This window comes from Tribolium castaneum, chromosome 1 (genome assembly GCF_031307605.1).
Source record: "Tribolium castaneum strain GA2 chromosome 1, icTriCast1.1, whole genome shotgun sequence".
Lineage (NCBI taxonomy): Eukaryota > Metazoa > Arthropoda > Insecta > Coleoptera > Tenebrionidae > Tribolium > Tribolium castaneum.
Window position 1 is genome coordinate 34,798,134 of NC_087394.1, and position 17,570 is coordinate 34,815,703.

Sequence of the window (17,570 nt, forward strand, 5' to 3'; positions counted from 1 at the left end):
TGAATTAATCATTGATGCGATATGATTTTATATTCCATAAACTTTGCAACCGGATATTGTGGTTCCTTACGTAAAAATTCAAAAAATTCAAAATATAACTGATAAAAATTTAACGTTTTTAAGGAAAAAAACGTTAGACAGGAAATATGATAACAAAAATAATCAGAATGAATATTATTTTTTATTAGACATAAAACAAACTACATACTTAAACTAACAAAGTCATACACCTAAATAAATTTTTAATTGCAGTTTTTAAGCCAAACCTAACGCTATGAACATCATAAAAACGATCCAACATGTACAAACAATTCCAAACATTGCTAAAAAGGTAGGAACATGATTAAAACAATTTTTTATTGAAACTACATCATGATCATTAAGTATAAGTCTCTTCCAGTCAGTATCAATATAATTACTATTGGTAAAAACTAGTCTTAATTTAAAATATATTACAGAGTTTGCTATAGAAACATTTTCATATTTAAATATTTCTATTGCAGTATTGCTCAAATAACCCAGATTCATCTTCTTCCATTGGTAATCAACATCGTTGAAAAATAAACTTTTCCAGAGAGGAGACCATCTTGTGTTGTTAGGACTTTCACTAGTGAAGACGATGTACATATCTACAACATCTAACGGTTTTTGCACGTACAACACATTTTGTATAAGAGTAACAAACAAGATGAGTGATGAGTTCAAAAGAGGCATTACACTTGAAACGCAGTGGGTTGTTGTTGTTGTTGTTGTTGTTGTTGTTGTTGTTGTTGGCTTCCTGTATCATCTAAAATACACGAAACACAATTATTTATTGATGAAGGAGGACCATCAAACTGATCTTCGTCAAAACTGTTATAATAATGTTGTAAACATGGTAGATTCAGCTTTATATCATGATCTTGTTGATATGTTTCCGGTAATTTATGAAATATATCCATCAACTGGCACGGTCCTAATTTCAGTAGTTCCAGTTTCATTAGTAATCGAATATCGCTTATGGTTTTTTCAAAATGCAGCACTTTTTTTATAACAGGTTCTACACTCGTTGCCATCTTAAATGGAACTAAATTAGACGTTAAATAATTATATCGTATATATATTTCTTATTTATTAGGTAATATCTTTCATTTCAATCCAACTATTCTGATTATCTGGTAAACCTAACCATTTCACAAATAATTTAGTTCCTTTACGTCGAATCACTTTCTCAACTAAATAGACGTCAGGATATTGAGTTTTTGATAATTCCCAAATATAAAAAGCTCCTTTGATTGGTTGACCTTCTTTATCTTCTAGCAGAAATGTTACAGGATTGGTTAGATTAATCTTACTGATTTTAAAAATTTCCGTTGACCAATTGGGTGTATATCCTTTTTCAAATAACATCTTTTCTTTGCTAATTCTTACGAAATCTCCGACTTTAAATTTTTTTCTGTTTTTATCAACAATCTTTAGATGATCATATGCTGTTATGTCTCCTTGATTCGAAGCGTTTATCTCTGTGGGTTTCCTTCCTGTTGTTCGATGTATTGTAGTATTATAATTTTTGGTTATCTCTTGCAATTTATTTATCCATTTATGTGTCGCAAATAACGTAAAATATCGATAAATTTTGGATTTTAAAGTACGTATAACTCGTTCAGCAATTGCTGCTTTTTTAACGCTGTACGTACTATAGTGATTAATATTATAACGTCTCATCAAATCCTGAAAAGTGGTATTATAAAATTCCTTTCCTTGATCTGACTGTAAATTCTTTGGTATTCGTTCTTTTTCATTCTTCAGTATTGATTCCATAGCTCTGCTAACCTCATTAGCTGATTTCGATTTCAGTGGTCTGGTCCATAAAAATTTAGAAAAACAGTCGATTACGACTAAAATATATTTAAATCCATTATTATGATAAGATAAATTTTGCATTTCTGCTAAATCTACTTGCCATAAATCATCCAATCCTTTAATTATAGTACGTCTTCGTTTAAAATTCCTGCGTGCAGGTTTAAATATCTCGTTTACCAATTTTTGCTTTACATCACTAACTTGCTTTAGTCGAACCATTGCTTATTTACGGTACACTTCTCTACAATTTCCATGACGATCTGACATTTGACCTGGAGGACACTTGTTTTTATTATGAGGCATGGGTTCTATCTTTCACTATTTTCATATGAATCTGTTACTTTCCTTTTCTTTGATATAGGTACATTTTCAAGTTGATCTGTATCACCTGCTTTAGAACGTTTGGAAATGGTTTCTGGTTTTATCTTAATACTATCGATTCCTTCAAAGCGTTCTTCAAGTTTTTTTATTCGTCTGGTTATCTCATTTGAATTATTCATAAATTTTTTCCACTTGTTATCGATTTCATAATTTATACTTAAATGTTTGTTATGCAATTCTGATTCAATCGTGTGAGGAATTGTAGCAATTATATTATCAATTTTTTCATCAAGTATTTTGTACTTAACATTCATGGTTAAGTTTAACTGATTAAATTTATCCATCCATATAGCATCTGCTTTATGAACATTATTATTTAAATCCGTTAAAGCAGCTATTACTCCTTCCATCTTTTGGTATATTTGTTTACTTACTAAATCAATATATACCTTATTCGCACAATCTTTGTCTTCTGTTGGATCATTAATGTTACAGATTCTATGATGTTTTAAATCAAGGTCACCATCAGCAGTGAAAACAAAAGGTGATGGTGTAGATTTAAAAAATGCACTTGATGCTGATAACACTTTACGTCCGAATAGATCAATGGGCATTTCAACACTGAGGATTAACCAGAAAAAAACTTAAGCCTAATATATTACACCACATTCCTTTAATTCTTCTTCTATTGATAAAATTTCATTCAGATGGGAATTGTTACCCGCTTTTGTCGCTGCATGTAATAATGCTAGACGTGACACTAATTCATTTATGTCATCCCAGTAAACATATTCTACACGTTTATTAGTGAATAATCCTTCACCAATAAACGGAGATTTAGGAAATGAAGTAAACATTGGTTGCACAATTTGAGTATATTTTACACCTCTATGACCTTTTAGTTGTTTTGTGGGATCATTATTTTTTCTATGTGTATTAGAAATTTCAAGTATTTTTTTGTATGCTGACCGATCCTCTTTTGTAATTTGAGTGTATTTATCTTCAGGGTTTTTAAAAAATATTAGTCTGTATAAACCAGGAGTACCAGGAAATGATTCATTATCTAAAATTAAATCACCATTTTGACTGATTATTAATTCATGTTTACCCATAAATAGTTTATTCTCTTTTGAATTATATCTAGGACCAAATGTCTGATCACTGGTTTTCTCTAAAACTGCTTCTATTGCATTTCTCGCAACTGGAGGATATTGTTCTAAAAATTCATCTAAAATATGTCTGCTATTAATTAAATCATCCATAGTGTCAGATTTGGTTTCTTCATCTTCTTCTTTTATTTCTGGTAATGACTCATATATTTCTTCTGGTTGTCGCAGTGATGTACTAGGTTCATATGTTTCTTCAACTGGTAGTTCAAGTTCTTGTTTAATCTTTTCTTTTTTTGGTAGTTTAAGAAATTGTTTCCTTTGCTTTTGAATATGATGTTTTGGTCTTTTGTGTTGTTTTTGTTGTTGTTGCTGTGGTGGTGGAGATTGCTTCTCCAATTTTATTGAAATTTCTTCTAAAGGATTTATAACAGGCTGAAAAAGCTTTTTAATTGACTCATCCGCTTCACTGCTGTTTAACTTTATGGCTTTATACTTCTTTCGAATTGAATCAGCTGCTTTTAATATATGTCTTTTAAGGTTTTGATCTGGTTTGGTACCCATCATTACCGCTTAATGTTATAAACTAACCGAACAAATCAGAATTATTGTTTATATAACTTCTTATTCGACTGCTATTATAACGGGTCTCAAACTGATATTAACCGATCTCAAACCGATCAGGAACTGCTTTTTAACAGACATTAACCGGTCTGAAACCGATATTAACCGGTCTCTATCCGATAATAACCGCTCTGGAACCGGTATTAACCAATATCACACCGATACTAACCGGTCTGAGACCGATATTAACCGGTCTCTAACCGGTATCTAACCGATACTAACCGCTTTGGAACCGGTATTAACCGATATCGCACCGATACTAACCGCTGTGAAACTGATATTAACCGGTCTGGAAACGTTCTCAAATAGATATCACTCTACACTTGAATAAAATGATCAAACCCTTTTCTATATCGACCCTTATTTAATTCATTATCTTTACATATAACCAAAAAACCATATTGGTTTTTCCAACATTCCTGACATATTTCACAGAATTGTTCGAATTTCATATCAGCACCAACATGATCTTCATATACATGTTTTAAATTTAACAGATCTTGTTTTAATATTACCAATAAATTTGCATTATCTCGAATTAAATGTTTCGGTATTTTTGTATATGTTTGACAGAGATAGAAACTATCAATATTTTTATGCCGGCCCATGCAAAAGTAATCCCTTATCTTAGCTTGATTACACATTATGACATCATCAAATATAAAAATAGAGTTATTTTTTGCATCTTTTGGATCTAGCACGTCTTCATTATGTTCATACTGGTTATATTCCATTCCTTTAATTTTTTGTAGCACATCACTAAGCAGTTTATACTTCGGTTGATATAATGATTTACAATAAATATATATGTTTTCAAATTTCAATCCGTTGGGATCAAACAATAAAGACAATAATATGTTAGTTTTTCCTCCACCAGAAGGTCCACAAATTATACAACGTATTGATTCGGGTAAAAGTGTACCATGTCGATGAGACATTTTATGTTTATTATCAACATTATTATAATCATGATTTATGATAGGTAATTGTAATTTTTGCTTTAACACTTTCATTTTCATACTAAATTAAAAACATTTATAAGAAGGTTTATATAGGGAAAAAAGTTCAGTTAAATGTTGTCTTTCAAAGGGGAAGGACTATTAAATACTGCAATCAATAAATTACCTTTTGAATTACATTTACCAGGATATCAATATTGCGGACCTGGTACAAAACTTAAGAAACGGTTAGAACGAGGTGATCCTGGAATAAACAAGCTTGACAGCTTTTGTAAAACGCACGATATAGCTTACGCTAATTCCAACGATTTAAAAGATAGACATCAAGCGGATCGAATTTTAGAAGATAGTGCATGGTCACGTGTTAAGTCTAAAGACGCTTCATTTGGTGAAAAAGCAAGTGCCTGGTTTGTAACTAACGCAATGAAAGTCAAAAGGAAATTAGGTATGGGAATCCAAAGGAAAAAATCGAAAAGGAAGACAAAGAAATCTAGAAAGAGGACACAGAAAAAACAACAACCTTTTCATAAAGCTCTTTTATCAAATTTAGAAAATAAGGGATATGATAATATAAAATCTGCATTATCAGCTGCTCGTATAGCAGTTAGAAAATCTGGAGGTCGTAAGCGTATAAAAATTCCTCGTATTATACCTATAAAAACAGGAGGATTTTTACCATTGTTACCATTAATTTTTGGAGGACTTAGTGCCTTAGGGGCTATGGGCGGAGGTGCTGCTGCTATAACTAAAGCTGTAAATGATGCTAAAGCAGCGAAACAGAAATTAGATGAGAATAAACGTCATAATAAAGTACTGGAAGATATCGCTATCGGGAAGGCGGGAAGTGGTTTATATCTTCGAAAGCAACCACGAGGTTATGGATTGTATTTACGTAAATTTCCAAAAAACTACCAATAAAACTGCCTAATAGGGCACTAACTGATAATGATTTAAGAAGATATGCTAAATTATTAAAACTACCCAAATTTAAAGGCGTTTTTATGAGAGATGAATTAATTCATATGAAACCTGATAAGACAGAATGTGCTATCATTAATTTGGACTCTAAAAAAGGATCCGGAACTCATTGGGTTTGTTATAGAAAAACAAATAAACAGGTTGATTATTTTGATAGTTATGGAAATCTAAAGCCACCTCTAGAATTAGTACGATACTTAGGAAATTGTAATATTTACTTTAATCATGATCGTTATCAATTTTTATCATATAATTGCGGACATTTATGTTTGATGTTTTTACATAATAAAAGATGAGATAATCATGTATTTTATTCAGTCATGTATAAGACATTCTCCCTAACAGGTGTTGAAAGTACGCTGTCTGAACACTATGAGCCACCCATTGACCTTGAAGAAAATTCGAATTATTCTATAGCTTTAATCGGTTTTTATACTAACAATAATATACCAAATATAGAAGAGGGTACAAATAAATTTTATTATTTTGCTCCGAACACTACTGAAGAAAAAGTGATAACATTTCCGAAAGGTGCTTATGAAATAGCTGCTATAGAAAAATATATACAAATTATTCTTAGTGGACGATCTGCAACTGATGCTCAAAAACAGAATACATTTTCATTGAAGGCTAACGAAAACACATTAAAGTGTGAGATATTTAGTATTTACGACATTAATTTCGCTCACGAAGATAGTATTGGTAAATTGTTAGGTTTTTCTAAAAGGAAACTTAAAGCAAGACAATTACATGAAAGTGATTTACCTGTTAACATAATTAAGGTTAATACAATACGTATCGAGTGTAATATTGTAAGAGGTTCTTTCTACAAAAACAAAGAATCTCATACTCTTTATGAAACTGCTTTAAGTGTTAGTCCAGCCGAACAGATTTTTGTGGAACCATTAAATCCTATTTATTTACCTATCATTAATAGATCCAATATACCTAACCTAACTATTGATATTGTTGATCAAGACCATTGTCCTATAGATTTTAACGGTCAAACAATCAATATTCGTCTTGCTCTGAAAAAAGAAGCATAAACATGGGTTTAGTGTTTCAAAATCAATATAAAAAATCATACAATCCATCAAATTATCAGTCAGTATCTTGTCATCAGTCGACATTATCACATCAGAGCGTGCAGATTCTTAAATCGTTAGGATATAATGTCCGCCAGCAAACTTCAGGTTTACAGTTCACCGGAAATAGACGACAGCATAAGTAAAGAGGAAGAACATACATATAGTCCGCAAGTAAGATCTTTCGATAACAATGATGAAATCGAAATTATAATTAATCAGAGAGATATTTGGATTTCTCTCTTTGAATCATTTATACAAGTGGACGGTGAGTTCATACCAGATCCGGTACCGGAAACTGGCGGTGGAAATGTAACCTTGACTAATAATGCAGCAGCATATTTATTTGAGAATGTAAGCTATGAATTGAATAATGTTGAGTTAGATAGTGTACGTGAAGTCGGAACAGTATCTACAATCAAAACTTTTCTATGTTATGGCAAAGATGAAGTAAGAGCATTAACTCTCGCTGGATGGAATGATCAAGAAAGTCAACAACTGAAGACATTTAATGAAACTGATAATACGTTTTCATTTAGAATCCCTTTATCTTATCTGTTAAATTTACCATTTGATTATCATCGGATAGTTAGCGGTCATCAAAAACTTCGATTAATACGAAGTCGTAACGATGCTAATTGTTTCATTTCTACCGGAACGAGAAAAGCGACACTTAAGATTAACAATATTGAATTAAAAGCAAAACATGTTTACCCAAATGATGAAATTAAATTAACTATATTAGAAGGGATCAACAAAGATCGTGTTATATCGTTACCGTTCAGAAAATGGGAAATTCATGAACTTCCATCAGTTCGACAAACTAATAACGACATCTGGAGAGTTAAAACATCTACTCAATTAGAAAGACCAAGATTTATTATCGTTTGCTTTCAAACAAACCGAAAAAATAATCCAAAGTCTGATGTTACTCTATTTGATCATTGTGATGTAAGAAGCGTACGTTTATGGTTGAATTCAAATGTTTATCCATATGAAACATGGAAACTACAATTTGCTAAAAATAAATATTTAGAAGCATATCAAGCTTACGTTGATTTTTATAAGGAATTTAATGGAAAAGATCGTGCTGAACCTATATTAAGCTATACAGATTATACAAAAAGACCGATATTTGTATTAGACTGTTCCAAGCAAAACGAAGCAATTCGAAGTTCCACCATTGATATCAGCTTAGAATTTGAAAGCGATAATAATTTCCCAGCCGATACAAGAGCTTATTGTATTATCATTCATGATAGAATAATGCAGTACTATCCGTTAACAGGAATAATTAGACAACTGATATAAGGATGAAAAAAAGTGTTACTATAAGTGATAGTGCTCCGGAAGTACATAATCTAATAGTTTGGTCATATGCTTATCAAGATGCTAGAAAAGGAAACTATTGGATACAATGCGCTGCAGACAGAGAAAGGTTTAAGTTTAGAATTAATCAAATGAAAAATATTTTAAAGGAGATCTTAAATTCTGCTCATCGTGAACAAATTTTTCAGTCTAGATTTAAGTGTTCAACATGAAGGTAGTAGTGATTGATGTTCAAGGATTTTATATACCTGAATTCATCGTTAAAGAATTAACAATATTTGATGGACATCGAACTGGTCACTATTTGTTTAAATCACCGGTGCCGTTTCGTCAACTAAGTGCAGATGTAAAAAAACAAGTGAAATATTTAGAATTAAATCATCATCTATTACGTTACAACAGTGGAAATATCGACTATGAAAATATTTATAACATACTAGAAGAAAATATTATCGATGATGTTATCGATATTATTTACGTAAAAGGAAGCGTTAAAGAGGATTTTTTAAGACAATTTTTCGATTCAAAGGACTTTTACCCTAGGATCATCAATTTGGAGGAAGCAAACTCTTGTCCAAAATTGCAACCACAACTTCCGTTATGTATGCATCATTACTTAAAAACTAAAATATGTATCTGTAGTCTTAATAATGTACGGTTTATTTATAATTATGTAATTCAGAATTTACCGAAATAAACGTTTAAAGTTTTAATCTCGTTTCCTTCTCCTACTTCATTAACCTGCCCTCTCCACTCTAGTTAAGATTACAAAAAGTATAAAGGGATCAACTTTTAGTGTGTGAAATAATTTTTATTGAAATATCAACAGTCAACACAACCATCATGTCTAGTAAGTAGAAATAATTTTTACATTATTTTATTTTAAATTTTTTCCGAATCAATTGTTTGAAATTTAATTACAACACTTCATCATCAGTCTTAATAAATTAATGTAATCTATTTATTAAATTTCTCTTTCTTTTGTTACAGAACATCCCGCAGGTTACTATGGGGACTATAACCCAGATTTGGTTGTTAACCACGCTGGGTTAACCGAAGAGGAGGTGGACCACCTCCTCACCCAAATTCCCGCGGGCACCTTCGAGTGGGTTTCCCTTATTAACATCTATCTGCGACTGGAACCGCCCCCATCCCTTGGAGGTTATTTTGATATTTTTACCGTGGGGCGCTTGACCGCCGCGATAGACACCGATGAGGAGCGGGGTATAATTGACATTTGGGTATGGGTACATTAAACCTCATACATGTTGGATCGTTTTATGATGTTCATAGCGTTTTTTATGATGTTCATAGCGTTAGGTTTGGCTTAAAAACTGCAATTAAAAATTTATTTAGGTGTATGACTTTTTTAGTTTAAGTATGTAGTTTGTTTTATGTATAATAAAAAATAATATTCATTCTGATTATTTTTGTGATCTTATTTCCTGTCTAACGTTTTTTTCTTGTAAATTTATGAATCAAAAATTTTATAAATATCCAGTTGTATTTGATTATTAATTTATCGTTACAATCATTTTCCCCAAAAAATTTATATCCAATAGTTTACAAACAATATATACATTTCTAATAGTTAAAACACATTTATACATCTTTTATAAAAAAAGTGGATTTGTTTAATTGAAATAGGTAAAAATTCATATCCAAAACCTTAATTAATTACTGGGCGGTTAACATTTTTTACCAAAAGATTTTGAAGAATTTACAACAATTTATCATAAACCCTCAACAGATGATATAGTAATTATTGTAAAAGCTGAAGTTTATATTTTTTTCATTATCTACTTTTAGATTTAAAACTAATTATCCGAAATCTATAAGCGAAGAATTTAAAATATCAAGTCCAATTTCGGCAGCGATAACAACTTACTCAGGTGGTATTTATCTTTTTCTCAGAGATAATACATATATTACATTATCTAGTTGCATCTCTGGATATAATGTTCCTGGTTTAACAAACGAATTATTTGAAGGTGTTCCTAATAAAATAACAAGGACATTTAGATATTTAAACGGAAAGCTGTACTTTTTTAATGAAAATAATTACTTTGAATATGATGAGTTTACTAAGAGTGTCATACAAGCGGGACCTAAAACTTTATCTATATTTAACATTAATTGTCCGCGAGAACCCATCTTAATTCAATTGAAAAAATTATCTTTTAAAAAGATTATTACACACAATGCAGTCCTGGTTGAAAATTTAACAGATTATACTCGTGAAGAAGATAGTTGGTGTAGTTGGTGTATTCATCAGTGTTTGTTTACAGTAAGTTTATATTACAACTTAATAAAACGTTCTTTCTAAACATCTAATTTAAACATCTAATTTCAGCTTCAGACCTACAAAAGTTGTGCCAAAAAGACGCATCGTAAGTTTATCGAAAATATTGACTTCGGCACAAGTTCTTCATCCACAAATTCTTCCGATTCAGACTACTGAATTCTTCTCTAAAACCAACATAAATAATCTTTTTTTGGTAAATTCTTTAATTTTTTAAATTTGTTTACCACATTTGATTGCTAAAAATGTGTTTAATTTTTTAGGAAAATTTTTATCAAATTTTTATCAAACAAAAAGTGCGTCACAAAATTCCTACGATAAGGTAAACCACAAAATTAGTATTAAATCATATTTTATTTCATTTTTATTTTTTAGGAAAGCGTGTTATCTGTTAACCGCAAAAATTGATTATAAAAGTTCCGTTTTTTACACATTTCACCAGTTTTATTAAAACTATCTTTGTGAGAAGTTGTATGTGCTCCGCTGTGTATTTTTGCATTTAAATTTCAAAGGATTCTGTAATGGCTGATCAACTATTAAATCTGAATAAAATTGCTGCCTGTGAATATACTGATACATATGTCAGTGCCAACGATTTGGAAGTGAACAAGAAATATAAAATCATCAATTTAACCAAGGCAAACACACAACATGGGGTTATGATGGTAGCATATCTGGACAACGTCGGTAAAGTTTTTTTACCTAAACGACTAACAGCAGTTATGAATGATACCATAATTACGACACTAATGGAAGGACTCGGATCTTATTTGATTTATATGGGACGTAAGCAAGCTAATGGAAATCAGGAACATGATGCCCACATTTTTAATTTCGAACGTATTGTTCACGAAGATTAATGTAAAATTTTTTGGTAAGTGTCATGTTCACCTCTATTTAAAAAACTAATTTATGATTTTTTTCAGGTTTCCAAAATAGACAGCACTATCCACTCTACCTACCTGAGGTTCGACTCCCCATGGAAGGAACAACAACAACAACAACTTTTTTTGCATTATATTTTAAACAAATAACAAAATAAACTTGGTGCGCAACAGACAAGTTAGGCAAACAACATTACAAAAATAAAAAACTACATATACTAGGTTTTTTTTCCTTATCGATAAAATAATGACTTTCCTTTATTAGTTATTAGTGACAAGCGCGATGATTTTCTGATATTTTGCTTAACTCAATACAGCATGTATTGTATATATACTTCATGTATTCACAATTGCACATTTCAAAAATCATATATTCAAAATTTCACAACCCCAAAAACCAAAAATTTCACAACCCCAAAAAGCTACTACTACTACTACTACTTGTTTTCTTGGTTGCATATTCGCAAACGGGCGGGGGGTGTGTTTAAAAAAAAAAATGGAGGCCAGCGCCATCTTTGATTGACGGCTGCGCTGACGGCAGCGCCATCTAGCGAAAAGTTTGCAGACCGTGGCGCCATCTAACGTGAGAATTTAGGCGGAATTTGTGACGACATCGGCGCTACCAACATTACACCCAATATTAATTTTTAAATAAATTAAAATTTTGGCGCCATTTTTTTTAACAAACAAACATGGCCGACTAATTTCAAATATTAATTTTGAAATAATTTAAATTTGGCGCCAATTTACCATTAAACAAAAATGACCGCCGCCGACTTTCAAACTTCCAAGATGGCGACGATTATTATTATTATTATTATTATTATACTACATAAATATATTTGCATCATCACAAATGGCGTCAGTCGGCCGCAGGCCGGCTGACCAGCTGGTCGCAGGCCAGCGAGCTGCGATTACGCGCTTGCGTCTGCGGCTGACTGACACAATTTTCACACATGCGCAGTAGAGGGAGGTGGAGGTGGTTTTTGAACCGGCTATCTCTATCTACTTTTATCGTAAAAATAAAATAAAAAAAAGTAAGAAATAAGCCGAAAATCCGCGAAAGTCAAGATAAACAAATTAGACTTAAAAAAAAATCATCAGATTTCCGAAAATTATCGTAAAAGAAATATGATTAGATTATAACTAGAATATTGAGGAAAAACACCTTTAATTATGACAACCAATTTACCGAAAAATTGAAAACCCGAGCTTAATTTTAGAAATTCAAAAAAATAAGCTGCATTTCTAATTTCTTTTTTTTTGTAACATTACAACATTTATTTTTGCCCTGTAACTGATTATCTCGTTGGACAATAAAGATTATTATTATTATTATTATGATTATTATTATTATTATTATTATTATTATTAGAAGAAAAGCCAAGCCAAAATCATACAAAAAAGTGTGCATTTTTCTCAAATTTGAGTTAAACTTATTGTTGCTGAGTTGGAAAAAGGTGGTTAAGAAGAATACAATAAAATTTCCAAAAAAATTATTGATAAAGTCCATTTATCAGCGAGGTTTTAGCTACAAAACTCAATCTTATAACCCGATGCATTCGAAGGATAAATCCGAGTAAAAACCTAAAAAAACTTATTTAAACCGCAAAACTTAAAATCCTTCAAAAAACCCCTCTAAAAACCTTAAATAAACCTGAACCAAACTTAAAAAACCGAACATTTCTATGAAAAAAGCAAATTCTCGAAGAAACTTCATAAAAAAATAAAAACTTCTAGGTACGAGTATCACAATTCGAACTGAAACTTAATGAGAAGTTAAAAGTTTAAAATTAAATAAACCCACGCCAAAACCAAAAAAAAATAAAAAACTCGTTATCTTAAAAACCGGGATTTAAGATTTTTGGCTCAATTTTTTAATTTTATTTAATTTTTTTTAAACAGTCGGACACAATTAAATTAAAAGCCCGAAGATTTGGATCTGAAAACCTGAAAAAAGTTTTCCAAAATCCATAAAATCTAAACTTTGACTTGTCAACAATAATAGATATATTATAATTAAATAATTCCTGAAATATACCAGCCGGTATAGCCCTGGTATTCCACGCGAATCCAATTATCATTTATTCAAGGTGGATTATAACCCGGAGCCGCTACCGGCGACTATGAGAGAACTCCAGGCGGAAAAAAATGGATCCGTCATAGACAACCGAACTTTAAGCGCTCTGATAAACGAATTTGATGCGGAGATTTACTCGATGGAACCGGTAATTAGTATCGATCCCGAGTTTGTTGTCAAACATTGCCTGGAAATTTTCATTCCAGACCTATTTGTACAGCTCGGCATTGGCTTTAGCTGCGATCTCTGTGTTTTTAAGGATGGGCTTCATCCTGAAGCTGGGACTCATGGTCGCCTCTGTGATATTGCATATCTTCGTTTACAGCTATTTGGACTTCTTTAGGGACTACCATAATGATAAGTCAGTTAGTCGCCCTCATCCAGGCACTACAATAATGAGCTTTCGGCAGGTTTTTCGCAATACCGTTCGAATTAAAATCCGCCCTGGTCCTCGCAATCGTCGTGATATTTTTCCACATTCTGGACCGACAAATCGAGTTCACTTCACGGACCGATTATTTGTGGAAAGCCAAGCTCAAGGTGGAGCAAGAAGAAGTGGAAACAATGCGAGGAATCAACAAAGTAAATATACAATGTGTTTTTAAATGATTCTCATCTAGTCGTCTATGAGCACAGTTTTTGTTACATGTAAACCAATTTCAAAGTTAACTAGGTACAATTATTTAGTTTGTATGTACTATTAACATTGTTAGATTCTCTTGGAAAACATCTTACCCGCCCATGTGGCCGAGCACTTCTTGGCCTCCAGAGACACCCAAGAGCTGTACCACGAGCGGTACTCGTGTATAGCCGTAATGTTCGCTTCAATACCCAACTACAAAGAATTTTACGATGAAAGTGACGTCAATAAACAAGGACTGGAATGTCTCCGGTTGCTCAACGAGATCATTTGCGAGTTTGACAAAGTAATTAAGCAACAAAACTAGGATTTATTAGCAAATTCGTTAACCGTGTTTCAGCTTTTGCTCAAACCAAAGTTTAGTTGTATAGAGAAGATTAAAACAATAGGGAGTACTTACATGTTGGCCTCGGGCCTCCGACCTGGAGCCGAAGAAAACAGCAAGGTTGGTACCCAACCCGTCTTTCGCTTATGGCTGAAGCTTTTAGCAAAATTTTTATTTGTCGACTCAAACAGAGCCGGCTGGTTGACCACTTTGTAACAATTTTTACGCCCCATAAAAGTGATGATCAATGAATGAAATTTACGGTCGCAGATTACAATAATGTATTTTATGTGTTTACAAGTGGCCGAGCTGTTGTGTTTAATAAACCATCCGCCTCTGCTCGTTTTTGCTATAATTTGCGGCTTTTAGACACAATCAATTGATCAAAATTTTCTTGTAAAAGAGTGTCATTCTTTCCAAAACGTACAAAATTGCCTGTAGGATGTCCTCAAGGTAAATAAAGTGGACGTGAATGTTCGGCACATTGAATTACCGTAAACAAATTTAACTGGCCAATCAATTTCAGGAGGCAAGTCGGAAGGAAGAGCACATTATTATCGCTCTGGTGGATTTTGCTGTGTCGCTGATGACGAGCCTTGATCAAATTAACCGAGACGCGTTCCAAAGATTCAAACTGAGAGTTGGTACGTTTCCGAAACGAAAACTATGGGTATCGGTATTTCATTAATTTGTGCACAGTAAAAAATTAAATAAGTATCTTATTTTAATTTGCACAGTAAAAATGATAAAAATAAATCACCCCTAACTAAAAAAGGAAGACACATTTTCATATACTTCTAGAATTATTTTGCCCTATACAGAATGTTCCATTTTTACACTGCATCCTTTAATTTTTTTTTAAATGGCATCCCCTGTATATTTGTACATATTAAATGTGCACTTTTTTAGGCTTTATAAATCAGTTTAGTTTTTGCAAATTGCTTTAACCGTTCAGAAGTTATTTAATTTTATTCTACAATTTTGTGCGTCTGCAGGCACATTATTAAAAAATCGCAGTGCGCTTGGTTTTTGAGATATTGAGTTGGGATTTTGTCTGTGTGTAAACAACTGTCGGGGGTATTTTTCGGTGACAAGACTGTCCATTTCCATTATAGCATTACCATTCTGTGACAGATTCATTTTGGTAAGCTTTGAAGGACCATAACTTGATTTTTTCAAATAGCACCCTCTGTATTTTATTACTGAGTATTATTCAGAATCTCATTTTACATCTTTTTTTTTTCAAAAGTTGATAGTTTAGAAGATAACTCGGCTATTTTGAAAAATGCACTTAAAATTACTTTATTACTTTATTACTTGAGAAAGCCGTTATTTTAAACAGTTTTCTAATTGCAATTAATTATTAATTAATTAATTAATATATTATTGCTGTTGATTTGTTATACCTCGTTTTTTTATTTCATTATTTATTTATTGTAAATTTCTGTCATTTTTATTTAATAATTTCATGTCAAAATTTTATTAAAATTTATGTTTCGATAAGATTTTTTGGTATGCATTTTACGTGAAAAATTCATTTTCACAAGAAAATCAAAACGTGACGTATTATAAATGCCATTTTGACATTAGTATGTCAGAATGTATTGTTTTCCATAGCACGCTACATTAGTATCCAAGAGATTTTGTGTGCATTTTTCAGAAAAACCGATTTTCTCCTTAACTATCAACTTTGTGAAAAAAAATTTCTAGGAAAAATGATGTAAAATGAGACACTGAATAATACTTAGTAATAAAATACAAGGGGTGCTATTTAAAAAAATTAAGTTATGGTCCTTCAAAATTTACCAAAATGAATGTGTCACAGCAAGGTGATGCTACAAAGCAAATGTACGGTCTTGTCACCAAAAGATACCTCAGACATTTGTTTAGGTACGGACAAAGTCCCAACTTGATATCCCAAAAACCAAGCGCACTGCGATTTTTTAATTATGTGCCTGCAAACGCAAAAAATTGTAGAAAAAATTAATTAACTTCTGAACGGTTAAAGTAAATTGCAAAAACTAAACTGATTTATAAAGCCTAAAAAGTGCAAATTTAAATATGTACAAATATACAGGGGATGCCATTTAAAAAACTATGTTAAAGGCTGCACTGTAAAACTGAAACACCCTGTATAAAGCAAAATAATTTTAGAACGTGCACTTTGATTTCCCATTTGATTTATTTCAATATCTTTGACAGTGTAGGTGCAATCTGTATATTAATATAATTAATTAATTATTTGTACTTGAAAATAAAATTACTTAATAAAAAGTTTTTACACTGTCCAGTTTTGTTCGTATTTACTGTGCATTTATTATTTTTATTAAACAAAAATACGTTTAATTAGATGAAATATTTTTAGGTTTGAATCACGGGCCGGTGATTGCGGGTGTTGTGGGGGCGCAGAAGCCCCAGTACGACATTTGGGGCAACACAGTGAACGTCGCCTCTCGCATGGACTCCTGCGGCATCATGGGCAAGATCCAGGTGACCGAAGAGACGGCCAAAATTTTGATGAATGCGGGATACCAGTGCGAGTGCAGAGGCGTCACTTACGTCAAAGGAAAGGGCAACTTAACGACTTACTTTGTCAAAACGCCCTTCGACGACAAGTGACCCGGTTGTGATCCAACCACCAATTCCACGTACTAATGAGACTGAGGATGTTTTGGGTGATTATGGGAACTCTCAGCTAATACTCACGATCCCGTAATCACGAGCAACGGCACTACATTGATAGTTAATTTATTACTTAATGTGTTGTAGTGGAGCGGCTGAGCCGCTTCGGTTTCGGAAATTTTTATGTACCTGACTGAATATTTATAATGTAAATAGTAGGTGTTGCTTTTAGGTGAAAGTTTGAAACACCATTAGGTGGTTAGACTCGATGGCTCCTAAACTTAATCATTTTCGGCATTCTAAATGTGATTAGGTAAATGTGTTAGACCCCGTCGACAATCCTCTCCCCGGTTTATTTTTGTAACAGTATGACATTTTTAACGTATATTTGTAATTTTGATGTGAAGATAAATGTGCGACTAGTTTACGTTTGGAATAAATCTTGTTTTATTTTCGTGGTCGTTTCTGGGTGG

General features: G+C 32.1%; 1 protein-coding gene and 2 long non-coding RNA genes across 7 annotated transcripts in view; 2 read left to right on the plus strand and 1 right to left on the minus strand.

The window, feature by feature from the left end:
• The window catches only part of Ac76E (Adenylyl cyclase 76E), an 87,098-nt gene extending 69,547 nt beyond the window's left edge, over nucleotides 1-17,551 (plus strand). For 2 of the 3 annotated variants that reach the window (XM_015977579.2, XM_015977581.2), the window contains 8 exons: nucleotides 13,524-13,658; nucleotides 13,717-13,871; nucleotides 13,921-14,092; nucleotides 14,224-14,436; nucleotides 14,491-14,595; nucleotides 14,917-14,928; nucleotides 15,002-15,119; nucleotides 16,841-17,551. In XM_015977579.2, the coding sequence (XP_015833065.2) occupies nucleotides 13,524-13,658; nucleotides 13,717-13,871; nucleotides 13,921-14,092; nucleotides 14,224-14,436; nucleotides 14,491-14,595; nucleotides 14,917-14,928; nucleotides 15,002-15,119; nucleotides 16,841-17,094 (1,164 nt within the window). In that variant the 3' untranslated portion in view covers nucleotides 17,095-17,551. The remainder of the gene's footprint in view (nucleotides 1-13,523; nucleotides 13,659-13,716; nucleotides 13,872-13,920; nucleotides 14,093-14,223; nucleotides 14,437-14,490; nucleotides 14,596-14,916; nucleotides 14,929-15,001; nucleotides 15,120-16,840) is intronic. The other variant, XM_015977580.2, reaches the window with a different exon arrangement.
• Nucleotides 169-6,067, minus strand: LOC135267939 (uncharacterized). The gene is made up of 2 exons (XR_010336358.1): nucleotides 686-6,067; nucleotides 169-629 (listed from the first exon to the last, which is right to left on the minus strand). It is a non-coding gene; the product is annotated as an uncharacterized LOC135267939 (long non-coding RNA).
• On the plus strand, nucleotides 9,080-11,651 carry LOC135267936 (uncharacterized). Of its 3 annotated transcripts, none has more exons than XR_010336353.1 (5): nucleotides 9,080-9,094; nucleotides 9,235-10,742; nucleotides 10,810-10,868; nucleotides 10,922-11,420; nucleotides 11,473-11,651. It is a non-coding gene; the product is annotated as an uncharacterized LOC135267936 (long non-coding RNA). The 3 variants fall into 3 exon arrangements; XR_010336354.1 differs by having other exon boundaries at nucleotides 9,235-10,531; nucleotides 10,598-10,868; XR_010336352.1 differs by having other exon boundaries at nucleotides 9,235-10,868.
• Nucleotides 17,552-17,570: the final 19 nt, after the last annotated feature.